This window comes from Ursus americanus, chromosome 29 (genome assembly GCF_024610735.1).
Source record: "Ursus americanus isolate L20-20 chromosome 29, mUrsAme1.1.p, whole genome shotgun sequence".
Classification (NCBI taxonomy): domain Eukaryota; kingdom Metazoa; phylum Chordata; class Mammalia; order Carnivora; family Ursidae; genus Ursus; species Ursus americanus.
Genome location: NC_142155.1, coordinates 26,274,487 through 26,296,063, shown reverse-complemented (window position 1 = coordinate 26,296,063; position 21,577 = coordinate 26,274,487). Strand labels below are relative to the sequence as shown.

The following is a 21,577-nucleotide window of genomic DNA, read 5'->3' as shown; positions in this document are numbered from 1 at the left end:
ATCTCGGAGACCCTAAAACATAAGCAGGAGGGTATGGAGAATCCTGTTTGATTTAGAGCAGATAAGAGCTAGCTCTGGTTTTTTGTTTGTTTTTCCTCTCCTTATGACCCACTTTCACTTTCAACTGTGTTCACAAGGAAAAAGGCAAATTCTATGAACTCACATATGAAAACACAAGCAATAAACCTGAGGATTTTTGCTCATTAAAAAAAAGTCACAAATGATCTTTAGAAGAAATTTTTGGCACCTAATAATAAAACTCCACTGGTTTTAACTCAGTGGTAAATTATTTGTGCTTCAAGACATTTTTGTCGCTTTTTTTTTTTTTTTGTAGTTATTTGTTAATGACACAAATGCTTTGGAGAAAAATTAGTGGCTGGGTGCCTGGAGTGACATTCACTTGGAATAATTTGACTCTTGTACTTGTCTTTGGCTACACTGATAATTATAATCAGAGCTAATGATTAGATTTTTACGACTACCTGTTGTAAATCCAGACCAAAGAAAACCCCAAATCACTATCACTTTATCCCTTGACTATGGAGTGGCCTCACATTGGATGATGTATTCTTTTGAGCAATTCCTTGGCTGTCCTTTACTTCATTCTTCAATTACTATATTAATCTAGTGTTTTGTTGTTGTCGTTGTTGTTTAAGAAAATCTGTTTTCTTTAGATGTTTTGCTTCTTTAGAATTATATCATTTGGACTATATATCACAAAGGCTTAACTGTTATTCAATATATATATAGTAACGTGGTAATTAAAACTGACCAGAAATCACAATTGTTTAATGTAAGAAAAGCAGCAGAAAAATTGCTCTTAAGGGTACCTTTTTGCAAGAAACTTTATTACATGGGACGTAATAATCATCGTTTGTGAGGCTAGCAGGCTGAATTGTGGCAAATGATTATGCACTTTAAATATTAAAATATAAATTCAGTTCACAAGAGTCTGAATTCTAATGAAATGCTGGGAAACAGGATTTTCCAAAGTCTACTTGAATCACGATGGCTCTGAAAGAAGACTGTAACTTGATTTAAGCTTTTTACAAATGTGGTATCCCCTCTAAAAATCATATTTTAAGTTTTTTAAAAGCAATGATTACGTGTGATCCTTTATGTAGATTTTTCCTTATGCTGAGGTAGAACTGTGAATGTTCACCTTGAAAATATACACGGTTTGTCAGTGCTCGTGGGCTATTAATCACTTCCAAGGTTTTACAATCATCCCATAGTGCTTGGGAGCAAAGTGGCCATTGTGAACCTCACCTGTATGTTGTAGATGGAACTCTGGAGGTTGCTTTATGAAAGATGACCTAGTCCTATCTTATTTTACTTTATTTATTTATTTATTTATTTATTTATTTATTTATTTATTTATTATCTAGTCCTCTTTTAAATGAGAAAACAAACCTTTGGTAAAATATCATGGGATGAAATTAAAGCCCCTTGTTAAGACTTCAACTTCAACGGTGAATCTTTCTTTTTAGACAAATTTGTAAAGAATTCCAAGACCTCTTGAGCCAAGATAGATCACCCCTGGGGTCCTCCAGACCCACTCCAATTCTAGACCTTGACATCCAGAGACACTTAACACATTTCAGGTAAGACTGGTTTTCCAATCTCCTCAGACTCTTTTAAATTCTTAAACCATCTTTATTAACCCGGACATTTTTGTATTCCTATCACAGTTCCGTTTAGAGATATCGCTTATATATTCATATAGTGACTGAATCTTTTGAAATTGTGAGCATCTTAGATCAAATTATAAAAATAGCTAATGTATGAAGCACTTTAGATCAGAAAATGTAGTGTCTTTGTGCAATTTTCAGGAAACTGTGACTTTGAAAATGAACACTGTTATTTCAAGTAATGGCATTTTTGAATCGGGATTCTGAAATCATTTAAATACTTCTTTATCTTGGTGAGGCACATTGTCGAATGGACAGATGATATGATACAAATTAATGGGATATCATACACTGATTTTACAGGCATATGTTAATAATTTCTGCCCAATTAGAAACTGCAAATGGTTCTTAAATTAGACCACACAAGTATATTTTAAAGCTCCTGGAATGTGTTATTGAAAGCATATTTAAAATTTTGTCTTCTGAGATGCTTTGGAAAAGAACAGAATATTTTTTTCTGGTTAATTTATGCCCTAGATGCAATGTGGAAAAGAACAAGATAATTTCTCAGGTAACTTCCAGTTTTAAAGCTCTAAAATTCTAAAGCCTTACATGATATTTCTCATCAATGTAAAAAATATTTTATTGTCTTTTAATTGTCATCATTTAGTTTAAAAAACAATGTTAAGCAGGGGTTCCTGGGTGAGCTGGCTAAGCATCTTGATCTCAGCTCAGGTCTTGATCTTAGGGTCTTGAGTTCAAGCCCTGCCTTGGGCTCCACCTTACTTAAAACAAAACAAAGCAAACAAACAAACAAATTAAAACAATGTTAAGTAAAGACTATTATATGCTAAATTTTAAAATGTTTTTAGCACTTCTCACCGATTATAATGCTGTTGAGGAGGATACTCCATTATATAAAGTAATGGATATTTAAATGAGCTGGAATTTTATCTGCAGCATCAGAGACTTTTAAATAGAATATTTTATTTTGCATCATCCACAAGGCCCCTCAAGATGTAGTAGATACACCCCTGAAGACTAAATTTAGGGTTTACCTTCGAAAAATGCACCAGATATACCAAAAATCTATCTCACAGGACTTTTCTCCTAGCATTCAATTGGGTTAGTGAAAGTGAGTGCAATAAAACTGGTAGAAATTACAATGCCCAGAAGTTAGGAGGAAAAGGCTTCGGAGTCAATAGAACCATCTTCAAATCCAGACCCTCCTACAGGTGAGCTGGGTGGTTTTAGGGTAACATGCATTCTTTCCAGCCCTCGATTTCCCTAGCTTTGAATGGAATAAGAACCCTTCTATTATATGGTGGCAATGAGCTAACATGACATAATAAATATAGGGGTGCCAGGCTGGCTCAGTCAGTCGAGCATGTGACTTGATCTTGGGGCCGTGAGTTCAAGCCCCACGTGGGGCATAGAGCTTACTTAAAATAAGCAAATAAATGAAAAATAAAATGAGATAATGAATATAAAGTAAGCATTCAGTGAATGATGCGTTGTTTACTCCGCCACTGATCCAGATGTAGAAGGTATGGTTTGCTCCACTGTCATACCTATACAAATATTTTTCATGTTTTTGTATCCACACTAAAGATATTTGTAGTTTTTACAGAAGTTCAATTCAGAACTTAATTTTTATACAAATTCAAGTCTTGATTTAAGGAAGTTTGTTAAGTTACAAATATACTCTAAGGAAGAATTTACTGTTAAAACATAGACAATTCAGATTTTATATCATAGCTACCAGGTTATTTCCAATTACAGGTGCCACAGCCTTCAGACAGTGAGCTGTCCTTTTTCAGGCTCAAAACAAAATACAACATCAATGTGTAAATTGAATATTAGCGACACTGTGAAATAAATAGGCAAACCGTGTGTTTGCTCAGCATAGGTGCAATCTGCTAATTTGTTGATACTTCAGTTAGTTGCCAAATTAATGCCACAGAACTCCTTAGAGAAAACCTTTACTTCTAAACTTGAGCTGAATGTTTCCTTCCTGGGCTTTATTTGCTCTTATTTACTTCCCCCCATGCAGAATATGGTAACAAGCTAGTCCCGTGTTGTCCAGGAAAGAGCTAAATATATTGAATGTTGCTCCCCCCCTTCCTCAGTTAAAAAAGAGATTATATTTTGGGTGTAAAACTCTCAAGATTATGTATGGCTGCAGATTCTCAATCACAACAATTTGAAATATACAGCCATACCTTAAAACAATTTAACACTACGTGGTGTATCTACTTATAAAAGTATCATCTATAAAATTTTGGTATTATTTATATATGAATATATATGGGCATACATATTATAGTATTATAAATATTATTAAGTATTTTGATATCAGAATGTTATGATTTCCTATTTATTATGCCTTTTTAATATTTTCCAGATTTTTTATTTACTTTGCCTTAATTATATTCTAGATTATTTATTTTGATGAGATGTTCTGATTTCATAATGGAAGGTGGTAGGATGATAGAAATCACTTAACTGAAGTTCACTTTATAGCAAACTTCCTAAATCATATCTTTTTTATTGTGATAAAAAGCACTTAATATAAAATTTACTATCTAACCATTTCTAAATGAACAGTTTAGCAGTGTGAAGTGTAAGTGTATGCACATTGTTATGCACCAACTCTCCAGGACTTCTTCATTTTGCAAATCTGAAACTCTATAACCATTAAACAACTCCCCATTTCCCCCTTTCCCCCCTTCCCCCAGCCCATGGCAGCTACCATTCTGCTTTCTGTTTTTATGATTTTAACTACCCTAGATGCCTATTCATATAAGTGGAATCATACAGTATGTCTTTTTGTGCCTAGCTTATCTCACTCAGTGTAATGTTCTCAAGGTTCATCTGTGTTGTAGCATGTGTCAGAATTTCCTTCCTTTTTAAAACTGAATAATATTGCATTGTATGTCCGTGTCACATATGTTTATCTATTCATTCATTAATGGATACCTGGATTGCTTCTGCCTCTTGGCTGTTGTGAATAGTACTGCTATGAAAATGGGTATGCAAATATCTCTTTGAGATCTTGCTTTCAATTCTTTTGGATATATATCCAGAAGTAGAATTACTCTATTATCTAGTAATTATTTTTAATTTGGGGGGGAAGTTGTCATAGACTTATAATACATGAAAGAGATTTTATAATAGAGGATTAAGCAGAGTACGGGTAAACCTGGGATAATTAGGAAATGCTTTCGTCTTTCCATCCACAGTACTTGGCACATGGCACGTACCCAATAAATATGTTAATTATTTTTTGATAGCGGCTATCTTAATGGGTATGAGGTGATATCTCGTTGTGGTTTTGATTTGTATCTCCCTAGTGATGAATGAAGTGAAGTATCTTTGCAAAAGCTTTTTGACCATTTCTATGCCATTTTTTGGACAAAGGTCTATTCAAGTCCTTTACCCATTTTTAATCTGGTTATTTGCTTTTTTTGTTGTTGAGTTGTAAGTTCTTTATATATTCTGGATATTAGCCCCTTTTAGACATATGATTTGCAAATATTTTCTTTCGTTCTGTAGGTTGCCTTTTTATTCTGTTGATTATGTTCTTCGATGCACAGAAATTTTTATGTTGTTCAACTTGCTTTTTTTTTTTTTCACTCTTGTTGCCTGTGCTTTTGGTGTCATATCCACAAAATCCTTGCCAAATCCAAAGTCATGAAGATTTCCCCCTGTTTTCTTCTAAGAGTTTTATAGTTGTAGGTCTTATGTTTAGGTTTTTGATGCATTTTGAGTTAGTTTTTATATGTAAGGTAAGGTAGATGTCCAACTTCATTTTTCTGCATGTCTTAAACTATGTCCTTTTAAACAAAAGATATATGGTTGACATTTCCAATTAAAACCCAAATCAAAGTCTCCTGATATAGATCAAGTTTAAATGTATGTCTTTTTTTTTTTTTTTACTGTGCATTTATTAAAAGAAGCCTCAGTAGTATAGCTTAGTAGGACAATAAAGGTCAGCTTGTTGCCTGACCTTGAAAAAGACGTCGCACTTTTTTTTTTTTGAAGATTTTATTTATTTATTTGACAGAGAGAGAGGCGCCAGCGAGAGAGGGAACACAAGCAGGGGGAGTGGGAGAGGAAGAAGCAGGCTCCCAGCGGAGGAGCCTGATGTGGGACTGATCCCAGGACTCTGGGATCACGCCCTGGGCCAAAGGCAGACGCTTAATGACTGAGCCACCCAGGCACCCCAAGATGTCACACTTTTTAAGTGTAATCCTTGAACCTGTTTTCACAGCAAAATCTCTCTTGGAGCTTTTTAAAAAATCTCAAGGACAGGAGTACACTTCAAAAGATCTAATTTAATGGGTCAAGTCTAGAATTGGATTTGAGCATCTGTGCTCTTTGCAGAACTCTGAAGTTGATTCTGATAGTTGGACAGCTTTAAGAACCACAGCCCTAAGATGTTTCTAGACTATTAGTTTTTTTTTTAACTTGGGAAGAAAAACAATTCTAATTCATTTTTAAAGTGACATTGAGAATTATATAAAGTTCTGTCTTGTATACCAACGTATTGAAAGGATTCTACATTTATTATTCTGCCAGTACTCTGGGTAAAAAACATGTCAGCATGGAATGTGTCTCTTTCATAATTTCCTACTTAGTTTTTATAGAAGCATAAGCTCAAGAGAAAAATGAGTTAGAAAGGAAGCAGAACACATCTGACTCTGAAAACAGTCCATTGGCAGAGTCTGATTTTTCTACTGTTTTTGCTGGGTCCTGGCTGGGAAAGAAGTAAGGAGAGAGTGTGATTAGATAGGCATAGAGAACACTCTAATTAGTAACATCAACTTTTCTATTATTTTACTTGGCCAAAATATCCATCCCAGTGTAGACAATTTGAATTACGCCTTACAACGTGACTGATTTGGTACCTTGCGGACTGTGGCTTGCTTTTGGCCCATTGAATATGTCCAGGTAAAGCTAGGGAATGATCTGACCTCGTAAAGCACAGATAACTACTTCCAGCCTTCTGTGGTCATTGACATATCCGTGTGCTCTGGGAAACCGTACAGCAGTGACCCTTCTCACAATCCATAGCCTGGAAAGCTGTTTGTTTCCATCAAAATGACAGCAGTCAGGCTTATTCATTATTTATAATTTACTGAGTACCATCAAAAGTGTAGAGAACACAGCAGACACTGTAACACCTACTGGAAGGGGGAAGAGAATTGATTGGCATCTGCACAAGACCCCGCAGATACAATTCCCAGGAACAACGGTGGCAATTAGACCAAGGTGGCATGGGGCCTCATGCACAGAACAGACTCAGCTCAGACAGAAGCCCAGGGGCCTCATTTTCTGCAATGTTAGGAACTCCCCTCTTTGCGATCTCAGGACGTCTTAGCAACCTTTCCCTTCTTGGTCTCTTACTTTCTCATAATCACCTTGAATCTGAAGTCAAGCAAAAGCACGTCTGACAACATAAGTAAGGGGAGGGAGTTAGACTCTCTTTAACACTCCATTCAGAAAGAACAGCCTATCAGAGAAATGAGGAAGTTTTCTTTCTCAGCACCCACCTTTGGAGCCTGAAATGTTATTGTTTCTTGTGTTTTACAGTGGTGATGGCCAGTGGTGAAAGATTGGGACTCAAGGATTGTCCCGTTCTTTAGGAACTTGTAATGGGGCAGAAAATTACTTTCAAAAACTTATAATATATGAGAGATTTTGTAAGAAAGGATTAAGCACAATATAGGTAATTACCTGGGGTAATTAAGAAAGGCTTTCATGTATCTATCCATAGTACTTAACACATAGTATGTACCCAATAAATATGTTCATCGATGTGGATTATGATAATATCTCTATTAGGTCTTGGATGTATTCTCCACTGGGTTATTCCCAGGGCCATGGTGTTTTAATTGAACCTTGGGCTAGGGAAGTGAAATGATCAATATGCTTAATTCTTCTGTTGCAGTCAAAAAGTGAATTGACATCACACCTTCTTAGAAATAGGTCTTCCTACTCCTCCCATAATTCCTGGAAATAGGAAATGTATAGACACTTCCCAGATATCTGTATATTTGCTGGTGATGACATCTTCTTTATTGATTCTCAATGTTGGAAGGCCCCTCCCATTTCCCACTCCCCTTCAACATTTGGATCTTCTCGCCAGCATCCTTGTCAGGTTGTCACCCATTCCAGGCTTAAAAATTTTCAATGATAGACTGCTCTTTTATTGCCCAGACAGCCCTTCTATCTCCGACAACTCTATCTGAAACGCCTTCCTTCCACTGAGGCAACATCTGTCTCCCTAATGTCCTACTCCTTGGGGGTCTTCCATAGTCAGTTTAATTCTGTTTCCCTCCCGATTTCTAAAGACAGCTCTGGTGTCTGAGTTTTCTCTTGCTGGGCTATTCATCCCCTTTTCTTTATGTTCCGCATGTGACATGAATTCCAGTCAACTCAGCTACTGTCTTCTGAGAGCCGTATGCTCGGCAGCTCACTCAGGAGAGCATGTGTGTCTCTACTTGAACGTGACATGTTTGGTTGTCTCCAAGGAGCCTAAAGTGTGTATAGGCTTTGTTTTTTGTTTTTATTTTTCTCATTTGGGGGGGATGGGAAAGTGGTAGGGAAGGTAATCAGTAGTGGATGATTTTATTAATCCCGTGAAAGCATTCTTTAGGTCAGAAGAAAAATGGAGAAATTTCAATTTAATCTCTAATCTCAAAAGAAAACATCATGAAATGAATTATACAACGAGATTTAGCATTTAAGAAATAAAATTATTAAGCCTCCTTTAGGATGTTCCGCCAATTCAAGAGGACTTCTAGAACCATTTTGTTTAAGAATATTCAAAAAACATGAGCCTGAATTGTGAAGAAAAAAAAAATCCTATATTTCCCACTTCAGTTCCTTTATGTAGGGTTGAAATTCAACTTAAACTTCAAAACCTGAGTGCAATTCCCAGGTGCAAAGAAAAACATACCTGTAAATGGTCAGGTCTTATTCACTAGTTAAATACGAACAGTTTCTATTTACATAAGAGTAAAAATAGTCTCCCTTGAAAATTTTCACTAGTAAAATTTAGACTAAAAATAAAACAGGCAACAGTTTTCACTCCCTTAGCAGACAAGTGGAATCACGATGAACTTCTTGTATGAATCTACATTAAAGTACTTACATTCATTTAACATTAAGCAGGAAATTGAAGAATTAAATCAATTGCCAATATTTATTATACTTAACAAGTTGCATGGCACCAAACCAAATGCTGCAGGAGATACATATATAAAAGCATCCCTTGAAGGTCACTTGATGACATCTTCATGGATTTGTAGGTGCAGCACGTAGGAGACTAGTAATTCAAACAACAGAAACCAGAGACAACTGTTTCTAACAAGTTTCAAACATGGCGCTGTAAAAACAACATGTGCGGATAATTGGGGAATGCATCGTTGGTAAAGAAATTTGGTAATTTTTATTTAAATCATTTCTATCTTTGTTGAGCTATGAATTGGGGGACAGTCTGGGGAGACAGCACAGGATTGTAGGAAGCACTCAGGATTGGTTTCAGGGATCTAACTCAGTCTCCTCTTGGTACCAGCTGATAGTATGGATTTAGAGGAGACATTTCACCAGCCTGGCCTCTGCACGTTCATCCATAAATTGATACAGTTAAGCTGGATGATCTCGAAGGCTTCTTCTAGACCAATGATATTTTACCCCATTTTCCATTTACCACTCCATGTTAAATCATTATTTATGTTGCGTTTCCATATGATATCATTTTTTCTCTTTATGTTTCAGAAATGTATTCATTTTAAAAAGCCAACAACTGAATAAAATTCATCCCAAAAAGCACAAGAGCCCTAAGCTCAGCCTTTCCATTCCCTTATTCTAAATAGAAAATATGAATTGCCTGGGGCGCCTGGGTGGTGCAGTCCTTAAGCGTCTGCCTTCGGCTCAGGGTGTGATCCCAGCGTTATGGGATCGAGCCCCACATCAGGCTCCTCCGCTGGGAGCCTGCTTCTTCCTCTCCCACTCCCCCTGCTTGTGTTCCCTCTCTCGCTGGCTGTCTCTGTCAAATAAATAAATAAAATCTTAAAAAAAAAAAAAAGAAAATATGAATTGCCTGATAGGGAGAAATATAAGGAGATGGTTCATTTATTCCTAAAAGCTCTATTCCTATATGCAAAAATAGGGTGCAGATGTCAAAAATGTCTTTACCTTCAAAAAGTTGACTTGGACGTGATTGACTTTGGTGTTGACTTTGCGTGTGCAATGATTATATCCGTAGCCTCCTTTGCTTATGAGCTGGCCTGAAGTAAAAGGGAGTCATAAGGACTCAATCCCTTTCGGGACCTGAGTAGGTGGCTGAGAAGAACAGGAGGAACGTGACCTTAGGGCAGTAGATGGGCAACACATATCCCAATCTGGCAGAGATTCAGGGCAGTCGTAAATAAGCTTCTCCAAAGTGAGTTTTTGAGTTTTGTAGAACTCTAATCCCATGAGATGCTCCTTGAAAGTGTCTCCGGGTCAAGGGTTTTATGGCTCAGGAAACCCTGCCTATTATAATCTGCTTGAAGTATGCCAGTTACACATTAGCATATCAAAAGCCCCCCAGAACCCTCTTTGGATGGAAGAAATACTCAGCCCCATGTTTCCAAAATGTGATCACAGAAACTCTTTTTTTCTCAGAGTCACTATTAACATCCCATGAAACTAAGGTTCTACAGAGGATCTTGGGGGAAATGCTGAAGTTCCTCATTCTCTTTTTCCTGGGAAGGAGAGCAGACGTGGTACTTACTTAGGTGTTACTTCTTGGTCCTGAGGGAACATACCCAGCTCCCTGGCTGCATTTAAATTGAATAGGTACTGTTTAAAAAATACTGATGTTTTGGACCCATCCCAAACTAATGACATCAGGATCTCTGGAGTGGGACCCACATATGGGTTTTTTTTTTTTTTTTAATAAGCTCCCCAGGTGACTTTTCTATGTTATCTGGGGTTGAGAACCACTAGCGGAAGGAAGCACAGAACGTTTGTGAGTGCTGTCAAGGCCTTGCTAATCAGTAGATTTCGGTAATCTCTCACCACCAGAGAACTGTATACCTTAATTATGCACTTGAATTAAACTTCATTTTAAAAGCACTTGGGGCCATGGGACAACATAATCTATGTAGACAATAAGCACGATCAGACAGTTTTTCTGTTCCTCTATGTCCCCGGCCAGTTAGGCTGGGCTACAAAGGATAGATGCCATCATGTTTTGGGAGGATAAGCCCCAGTTACTTTCCTCAGGGTGAGGTCTCTGTCCATGACCTATATTCAGGGTTTGTGCTGCTTCCAAGAGATGAAGTGCCTTATCCTCGTAGCTCTGAAAAGAAGGTTTTGCAGAGAAGCCCACAGTCCTTTGCTGGTGTTCTCCAGGGGCCGTTCCCCAGCCTGCTGCCCTCACCACTGTTCTCAGGAGTGGAAGGCATTTTGCTGGCTGCCACCTAAAACCGTAGTGGGGAGCACAGAGTGAGCTGCAGGCTACATTTGGACCTAAGCCTGCAGTAGCTAAATAATCCAGGAGGGAAAGAGAAGGAGCCTTGTCTTCCTTTTAAATCTTGCTGCCTGCATGCCTCCCGGAAGCCAAAACACAGAGCTGAGGTTGGTGACAGTGGCATCTGTATGCAATTCAGGAAATCAAAGATGCATGATAGCAAACACCCACTGGAATGACGCAACAGGACAAAATAATGAGAATAACAACCCAAACTATTTCAACCTTTATACAATACCGAAAGAAGTGCAGGAAGAGATCTTTGCTTGTCACACATTTTCCAGGTAGAAAGTTGAAATTTGACAAAATGAAATCAGCTTCTAGTCTTATTACCTAAATGATGGCAGTGGGCTAATTTCTACTCATGTCCAGTGTCCTAGTTTGCAGCATAATAGTATGTAATTACGTCCAGCTTTTTTCATCCCGAAAGAAAGCTAGAAAAATTCATCCTTGGTTGTCAGACACACCCAAGCGACCTAGTCTTCAGTAGCAACTACTAGCGAGGCTGCCATTTCCTTTTCAATACATTTTACTAATTTTTTATCTTTTACTTTTTTTTTTTTTTTATCAAGTAGACTCCACACCCAATGTGGGGTTTGAACTCACAACCCCGAGATCAAGAGTCCCATGCTCTACCGACTAAGCCAGCAAGGTGCCCCACCTTTTCAATACATCTTAAATCAGTGTTTCCTTAGTATTTGGAAAGGGTATGCTGGATCCTAGGCCCAACTCTTGCCCAGATAAGAAGAATTCAGGGGAAGATTCCATAGGCGTTTACTTTAGGCTATGTTTTAGAAAATAGCTTTAGTGTTTTAATTTAAATTAGTGTAGACAAATCAATGAAAAGTAACGATAAAGCATTTCTGAAGGACACCTGAAGCCATATGGAAACAGCTTTGTAACATCTCTCTAGCTTACAGCAAAGCTAGTGAAGTATAAACCACATTTACTTACATTAAGGAAAGTAAAATAGCTCTTGTTCCTTCGGTAGTTGTCTTTTCAGAATCCTCTATTAATTTATATTCCGAGTAAGGACTGAAGCTTTGGAGATTTTCTTTTTTTTATTAAAGATTTTATTTATTTACTTGACAGAGAGAAAGAGAGAGCGTGCACAAAAGTAGGGGGAGCAGCAGGCAGAGGGAGAGGGAGTAGCAGACTCCCCGCTGATCAGGGAGCTGGAGGTGGGGCTCCATCCCAGGACCCTGGGATCATGACCTGAGCCAAAGGCAGACGCTTAACCAACCGAGCCACCCAGGCGCCCCTGGAGATTTTCAAGATAAACTTATAAGGCCTTAGCCACAAGCAAAGAAAGTACTTAATGAGAGATCACAAGGTGTAAAGAGAAGTTTGTGAAATTTCTATTATATTTCTATATATTTCTGTATATTTCTATATACAGAAATATATTTCTATTATTCTCATCATTCACGGCAAGTAGTTTATAAGCATAAACACTGAGTTAAAGCTGGATTGTTCCTAATGTCTTATTATCAAAACCACACAGGGAAAAGGAAGAGAGGATTATAACTTATTCTCTTTCAAATAGCAATTTCTTCTTTTCCATCTTCTATTATTACCTCTGTCATTTCTGTCTCCATTTCTTCATTTTTAACACTACTGATAGAGAGTACAGTTTGAACTGTTGCAATACATTTTCCCTTGCAAAGTTGAAGTCTATAATCAGTAGAACTTATACGAGTCAAGGCCCATTGGTCAAGAAGAGATCAGAATGCTACCATATATTTTTATTTTATTTAATTTTATTTTTATTTAATTTATTTATTTATTCATTCACTCATTCATTTATGTATTTATCTTAAGTGGGGCCCTGAACCCAACGCAGGGCTTGAACTCACAACCCTGAGATCATGACCTGAGCTGAGATCAAGAGTCAGACGCTTAACAGGCTGAGCCACACAGGCGCCGCCAGAATGCCACCTTATGAAAGGACAAAAGAACAGTCTAAGTCCACAGGTACATGCGCACACAGAGACATACTCTGTCCCTAAAAAGGGTGGTTCTGCTCTGAGCTACCCCTCCAGTTGCTGAAATGCAAACCTACCCTAACACTTACCGGGAAAGTCAAAAGTGGAACTTCCCCTTTGGATCCAGCATAGTTGCTGTCTCCCTGAGCTCAGCCACTTTGCAAAGATGTTTTATGTTGCAGAAAGATGCTCTTGAGAATGCTAATTGGGGGATCTAGCAGAATAGGAGTTTTTAAAACCATGAATAAAATTAAGACAATGACTATTAAATAGAAGTTGCATTTTCTCTGACATCAGGTGCCATAAACTATAACAGTCTGGATTTTCTCAGCGGGTAATTGTGTTGTTCACAGTCAGTTGTCAGAACCTTCCTGCTCCTCAGTGTGAAATTAGTAATAGGAAAATGAAATCAATGAGCTGGAATCTAGTTAGAGAGAGAGAGAGAGAGAATAGTTCAAGGTAAATATAGCTTGGAAGCCTGACTAGCTGTGATGCGAATCTCAGATTTTGACCTGTTGTTTTGTTTTTTTTTGTTGTTGTTGTTGTTGTTTTGAGCTTAGATTTACTGATCTGGGGAGCCTTTCCCTAAGAATTACTCTTGGGTCAGATCTCTCCGTCAGCATATTGCAAATGGATATGTTTTCCTAATCTCCCCTAAATTTCACACCTTTGATTTTGGCCCACCACCAGTGCTTTTTCACCACATTAAGGTATATAAAAATTTAGGTTCCCTTATCTAATGCAGGAATTTTCCTCTCTCCCTTAATGCCAGCACTTAAATCTAGGACGCCTTCAAACACATTGTCAGTTAACAGGGCAAGCAGAGTGGGATGAATGGGAGAGTCTGGCAGCACTCCACTGGAAACACCCTTCAAGGCTGACAAATGCCCTAGGCCTACACTTGGGGCACCATTGCCCAACCAGCTGTGGGTCTTCCTAAGTCAGCCCTCATCTAGTTCATTTGTCCCCTCAACTTATCATATGGTATTTGGGGAGATTTTGTCAGATGCATTGCGAAAATCCTATAGTAAAGTACATTGTTAGTCCCTTAATAACACTTTAGTTAAGAAAAAACACAAGTACTGGGGAGTCTGGCTGGCTCAGTCAATGGAACACACAACTCTTGATCTCACGTTGGGTGTAGAGAGTACTTAAAAAAATTTTTTTTTAAATCTTTAAAAAAATGCAGTTACTTTATTGGGTTCCTTACTCAACCCTTCTGTGATCACTTCCCTTTTAAAAATATTAACACTTCAGAATGGTAAGGACCCATTATATGAACAAATGGTGATAAGGAGCACTTAACCAGCAATAAAAAATAATCTATTGATAAACACCACAACACGGATGAATCTCAAAATTATTATGCCAAGTTATAATAGTCTATAGACTTTATTGTTCAGTTTATATGACAGTTGGGAAAAAGTAATAACTACAGGGATAGAAATTAGAGTGCTTATTCCCAGGAGCTGAGGGAGAAGGGGTTGACTGACATGGAACAGGAGAAAATGTTTTGGGTAATTGTAGTGGTTACACAACTGCATGGGTTTGTCAAAATTCAACGGTCTGTATTTCTAAAAAGGATAAATCTTACCCTATGTAAGCTTACATTCAATGTACCTGATTTTAAAAATGTCCCATTACAGGGACTCCTGGGTGGCACAGTCCGTTAAGCATTCCACTCTTGGTTTCTGCTCAGCGTCCTAATCTCAGGGTCCTGATTTCAGGATGGTGGGATGGAGCCTGGCTCCAAGCTTATCCTAGCGCAGATCTTCTGGAGCTTCTCTCGCTTCCTCTCCCTCTTCTGTTCCTCTCTAGTCTCTTTCTCTCTCTAAAATAAGTAAATCTTTTTTTTAATGTCCCATTGTAAGAAACTTGTTAAGGGATGAATTAAATGTAATTTAATAAGCTAGAGCGCCTAAAATCTTTCTCTTTCCGCCCCCCCCCATTTTGATTATTAAGGCAGTTTATTCTGTTCTATTTCACACCTTCTCTCCCATCTTACAAGATTTTTCAAAGGTTACCTAACAACTTCGGTGTCTCAAAAACGCATGCCTGTTTTCTTTATCCTGAAATAGGAATTTCCTATACTTAAAAAAAGTCTCAACTCCATTCTTTATCATTGCCAGTTTTAAACATTAAACTGTCTGAAAAGAAAGCCAAGTATCTTAATTACCATTTAATCTTTTGTCTGCTAACATAGCACCATCTCCCCTCCCCACCCCTCCCCGCCCTTCTCTGCAGCGTTCCTCTTCCCTATTCTTGGAACCTAACTTAACTTTGAATCCTACTACCCTGGGCTTCAGAGACTCCTCAATGAAGCCAGGGAAACTTTAGCCTTTTGGTAAGTCAGTCATTCCAGACACTGAGGTACCCCACCCCCTACCACCACTCTCCCCCGATGCTCCTGCCTCAGGAGGTCACCAGTAGCCAAGTGCTGGCGGCTGACAGTGTCAGGAAGAGTGTAGGTTGATGCTGATAGTGTCCCATCTCAGCCCTGTTTGTTTTTGTTGTTGCTGTTCATTTGTGGTTTGTTTTTTATTTTAACAGCTCTTTGTATTTTTTAAGATGAGACTATAACTTTAGATTACCAATGTATAGTAAGAGCTCAAACCACAAAGTTTTAGAGACACGTACAGCATCTTCTTTGCCTCTCTGTGAATATCTACATACTTTGATTCTCACTGGGCTATAAGGCCACGCATATGGCTCCCAGTCCTCTTCCTCCCTTTGGTGACTGAGATCTTACCCTCCCCTGTCTTTGTCTTCCCATGGTCTTTCCAGGCTCTGGTTGTACAATTTGGTGGTGGGGGCAGGGGGGGAATGTTACTCCGTTCTCCTAAAAATTCTATTTAAGTTCTTTTATCACTTTGGCAAGTTTCTATCCTTTGGCGGGAGCACATCTTTTTCAATGTCTTAATCAAGGGACCAGGAAACTAACACTTTTTTCCATATCATCCAAGGAGCTTTGATGGGTCAGTGGACTTTAGAGCAGCTGAGAAGAGGGAGGACAAACGAAGGTACCCAAGTAGGAATGACCATCACAGGTTTGGGGATAGAGAAGAGAGGAGCCTGAGATAAGCCTTTTAAAAATAAAGAATAGAACACATGATTGCAAAGGAGGGAGGAAGGAGGCCTGAGAAATGCAAATATGATAGGAAATCTGACACAGCATCAAGCCTGGCTGCCACCTTCAGCAACAATGTTGAAACTGTGGCATGAAGAGGACACGTTGAACACAATGCTCGTTGTCGCTTTCACTTGTCTCGTTCCTGAGGATACACTTTTAGATGAATTTGAATTTGGAAGAACTTCTGGGGCGCCTGGGTGGCTCAGTCATTAAGCATCTGCCTTTGGCTCAGGGCGTGATCCCGGTGTTCCGGAATCGAGCCCCGCATCAGGCTCCTCTGCTATGAGCCTGCTTCTTCCTCTCCCACTCCCCCTGCTTGTGTTCCCTCTCTTGCTGGCTGTCTCTCTGTGTCTAATAAATAAATAAATAAATCTTAAAAAAAAAAAATTTGGAAGAACTTCTAAATTTTGACTACCTACTTCAAACCATTTATGGCTACTATCTAACCCAGGTAATATTTGCCTGTGAAATACCCTCTCCTGTTAATCTGATGAAAATGTATGCAAATGCAAAGAATGTGGCTGAAAAATCTTTATCCTGAAATAGGAATTTTAAGTCAATATTAAGTCTGTGGCTGAAAAATAATATTTTCTAAAGGCAAAAATTGATCTCTGTTATCAAAGATTTTAGAGATTTGACTAACAGATGACCTCAGTTTATTTTCTGTCTAGGACTGAAAGTCAGACTTATTATTTCAGTTTTTTCTATTATTTTTCTGTAGATTCTACATTATTCCTTTTCACCTTTTTGTATGTTACTGTAAATGAGATATACACTTATTTTTCTGGAGTGGTTGGGGCCAACAGAATAACATGATATTTCCAGAAATTCCTTTTAATCATCCTGTGATTTCACACTTTTTTTCTGTGCTCTTTTAATACAATATTAAATTACTTGAATTACTTGAATTAATAAACCTCACTGAAAACTGCTAGAATAGAAGCTATCTTTTGTACCTATTATCATCCTATGCAGTGTGCCACGTATGTTTTTTTGATGTGCGGGAAATGTTAAATGAAGGAAACTAACAATTTACGTGATGTCTTCCATGTTGAAAGATAACATTTCAAGCAGTTACTTTACTTTTTTTTTAAGTCTTGTTTATTTTTATTGAAGTGTAATTAACATACAACGTTAACATTAGTTTCAGGTATTCAACATGGACAGTTACCTTTCTCGTGTTGAAGATTCCAAAATCAATTTCAGACTTTTCTGTTCAGCTCAGTGGTCTTCCAATATCCATAACCTTCTTTCCATGTCCTGCGTTTAAAGAAGAGCATTAGCAGCTGTGGATAGAAGGTTAGGGTTGGAAAGAACGTGCAGATGTCCTAGTCAGACCCTTGTCACCTTATGAAGCTAAATAACTTCTTCCTTCCAGATCACAAAGTGTGTAAAGTCAGAGCCAGTGTGAAGACTTGGCATGCCTGGTCCTCAGGGCAGGGCAGAGACGAGAGTGCATCCTGCTAACGGTAGTGCACAGTGGAGAAGTAAGCAAGGCCGTCAGCCAAGAAAGGAGACCAGCTTAAGAATCCTTCATTACGGGGACACCTCCTCTCCACCTGGAGAATTAAAGCCCTTCTGTAGGCCTACCCACTTTGTACTTGATTTTTAAAAACCCCAATCTTAGAAGAATAAGAAGAATTCTCATCTTCCAGGCCTACAAGTCTGCCGACTGAACAAAATTTGAGAAATGAAGCTAAAACTGCCAACAGAATGTGATTTCTAAAAAAAAAAAAAAAAAAAAAAAATTAAAACACGCCCACATCCTGAGAACATAAGCACAGAGGCAATACAGAATATTAGATTTCTCAGGCAAATTACTTAACTTCTCTGAGCATTGGTTTCTTCATCTGTAAAAATGGAAACAACAATACTTAATTTTTAGTGTTGTTTCCAGAATTGTAGAAGGTGATACAGAAGGAAACACATAGAACAGGGCCTGGCATATGTTCAGAACTCAAATATCGGCTTGTTAACTTTAATATTTAGCCTAGTGAAAGTAAATTCTGCATACGCCGCCGGAGATAAAGAGGGTGGTCCCCACCAGGAGGACATGGCACTCTGGAGGAAAATAAAATTCATCCAGTGGTACAAGGAGCTTGAAACAGGAAGAAAGCGTGAGCAGAGAGGCAGTGTGTAACCAGAGCCAAGGATTTAGACATTAATGAATGGCTTCGCTCGTTTGTGTTTGTGGTGCAGCCACAATTAATTCCTCCACCACTCCAATCCATACCATGTGCGGGCCAGATTCCCTGATAGATCTTAAAGCATATGGATTCCCTTCTAGTTATCTCATTGAGAAATGGAGCTGAGGTCAGTTTTCTGGCTCAGCAATGCAAGATACTGTAGCAAAGATATGCAGATGCTTGAACTATGATGATGTCTTATACTTCAGATTTTGGTGTGCATAGTTGCCTAAGCACTAACCATTCTTATTTTCTAAGTAATTGAAGACTGAAGACTTTTTCCGTTTTAATATATGTTGATTATGACCTAGGCACAGAGCAGGCTTTGTAAAATGTTCAGATGAAAGATGCTAACAACCCGTGGAGTATAATGTGAGACATGCAGAAAATTTTACCCTTACCATGAATATCCCATAGCCAACAGTATCTACCATTTAGGGTTGGAAACTTACTATAGGTCTCGCATCATTCTGAGCCCTTCTTATGGACTAATATAAGCAATCCCATGTGATAGATCCTATTATTATCACCACTCAGGCATATCAGCAGGCTGCCTTGGACTGTAAATTCCTCATTTGCATTGTTTTAAACTCTTCTTTTTGCTCCTAAAGGTTACATACCTTACAAGGGGTAACAAGCTAGTTAACATATTATGGAAGATGATACTGTCCGATTTAAAAACTGCTAATGTCATAACAATGATACTAGGACTTGTGAGCAGTTAATAGCGCTATTTATTGAATGTGTAATATATATACTATGTTGTATACATTATAACATGCATAATATATGTCAAAGCATATCTTTCTATACTATTACAAGGTATTAATTATGGGAGCAACCTGACAGAGTCTCACTTCAGAAACAATTGACCAAATGAACAACCTGGGGGGGGGGCTGTTCACAAGACAGAATCTACAATTACGTATTTGTTCAGCTAGAGATGGTATTTGTCATGACTGGAAGGGTTACCTGTGCTGAAGTTGCCAACAACACTCCCTACATTTTCCATTATTTATGATTACTAGTTAATTAGTTAGCTGCTAAAACCCAAACATAGAGTGGCTTACATAAGACAGAATTTTATTTTTCTCTCATTGAGGACACTGAAGGTGAGTGGGTTTCTTCAGTCTTATTCTACCCCCACCAGCGGCAGAGCTGCATAACTATTTTGAGAGAAAAATAAAGGGCAATCAGTTTCCTTTTAAGCAGGTGGGAATCACATACAATACTTCCCCTCATGTCCTACCATGGCAAAGTCGGTCCCACGTCCAAACATAACTGCAAGGAACGCTTAAAAATGTAGTCTCCAGCTAGATGACCGTGTAGCCAGATGAAACTTTGCTACTATGAAGAAGAGAAGAAAGAAGTTGGAGGAACAGCTAGCCATCAAGCATTCTCAGCCAATCTTTATTTCTTCTTGTGCGACCTATGCTCATACAAGCATATATGCCGTTCTCAAAAATGAGATGATTCCCACACACAGAAAGTTGTAGTTTTTGGCTCTCTTAATGAGATAGAGAATCAGAGCCAAATCACGTGTTAAATACTTAGGCTTGCTGATCATTAGTGTATATCAAGTCTATCAATGACAAATCTTCTAAATGCATCCTGAACTTCTTACGGTCAAAAGCGATACATTGACTTGTGTTCTATCTTTCCTAATACTTGACACCACTTAGGAACACAATAAATGCCTGTTTAATTGAATGTTCTGGATCACATGCTTGCTCTGTATCATACTATAAGTTGTTCATTTCTTTTTCCCTACCACTTCTCATTTCCAGTTTGATCACTCATGGCTTTGGGACTCCAGCAATATGTGCAGCCCTAAGCACTTTCCAAACAGTCCTCAGTGAAATGCTGAACTACTTGGAAAAACACACTACCCACAAAAATGGCGGAGCGGCGGATTCTGGCCAAGGACATGCCAACTCGGAGAAAGCCCCCCTGCGGAAAACTTCAGAGGCTGCCGTGAAAGAGGGCAAAACAGAAAAGACAGACTAGCTACATCAAACAGAATCTATTTCTAGAGAGTCTTGCTGCTGATATTTTTTCTAATATATATATCATTGAGGGTGATTAATCTTCAGTGGACCAAATCTCTACCCTCCCCCAACTCTCCATAAAAAACAAAAATGGAAATGAAAAATGAAACAAAAAGGACAAAACGCCCCCAAAAAAAAAGAAAAAAAAGGAAAACAGCAGTGTAACCGTGTGATGAAATTGTCACTTTTTAATTTTATGTTATGATAAACTCTTTGTGCACGTAATTTATTGTTCCGGATTATATACATCACAGTTTTTAAGCACTTCTGGACTCTGGAGAGGCAGCCCATGCTTTTTCACATCTAACTGATGCACTTTCTTATCCAACTACGTAGTTAGGGATTAGAAAGCATGACCAGCTGGAATCCACCACCAGTGCTACAGCTCCAGTCTGTCTTCACTTAACTCCCTGGTAACAGAAGAGTGCCTCTTTCCATTAAATAGACCAGTCTGGCAATCAATCCATCAATAAATGCTTTGGGAACTGAAAAGGGCAGTTACGAATCTTTGTCCTGTGGATTGACAGAAATTCTGAAATTTTGGTCACCCCTAGCCCACTTAACTACCAGTGCCTTGGTGGTCTTTAAAAATTCCAGAAAACTCTGCCCTCTTTAGGTATGAACATTCCCACTGCACCTTAGGACCTCCCCCCACCCATAACTAAGAAAAAACAGCATAATATGGAAGAGCTAAGAGATGAACTCTTCTATTCATTTTCTTCACATTGCCAACCCAACAGTTCAAGGAAATAGACTTGCACTTAGTGGCTTGGGGCAGGATGGACACAGGAAAGGGTAGCTTTGCCACTCAGGCTCCAGAAGGAAAGCAGTGATATTGTGTTGCCTGGAAAAGAACAGAAATAGGAGCAGTGATGTTTCCAGGAATCCTTGCCCCTCAGAGACAGAAGAGGAGCGCAGGGGACTCGTGGAGGCGCCTTGAAGCGCTGGTGGCCAATGATTGTATGGTAACAGTAAGAGCTGTTCTCTTTCTACCTTTGTGCTTCTACATGCCTGATGGCTGTGTTCTAAACCTTTAGAGGCACAGAAGCATCCAGGTCTGTGTTCAATAAA

General features: G+C 38.5%; 1 protein-coding gene across 2 annotated transcripts in view; it reads left to right on the top strand.

Moving 5' to 3' along the window:
- The window catches only part of TFAP2D (transcription factor AP-2 delta), a 56,124-nt gene extending 35,299 nt beyond the window's left edge, over positions 1-20,825 (top strand). For both annotated transcript variants that reach the window (XM_045805226.2, XM_087856905.1), the window contains 2 exons: positions 1,491-1,604; positions 20,246-20,825. In XM_045805226.2, coding sequence (XP_045661182.1) covers positions 1,491-1,604; positions 20,246-20,465 — 334 coding nt within the window. In that variant the 3' untranslated portion in view covers positions 20,466-20,825. The remainder of the gene's footprint in view (positions 1-1,490; positions 1,605-20,245) is intronic.
- The last annotated feature ends 752 nt before the right edge of the window (positions 20,826-21,577 follow it).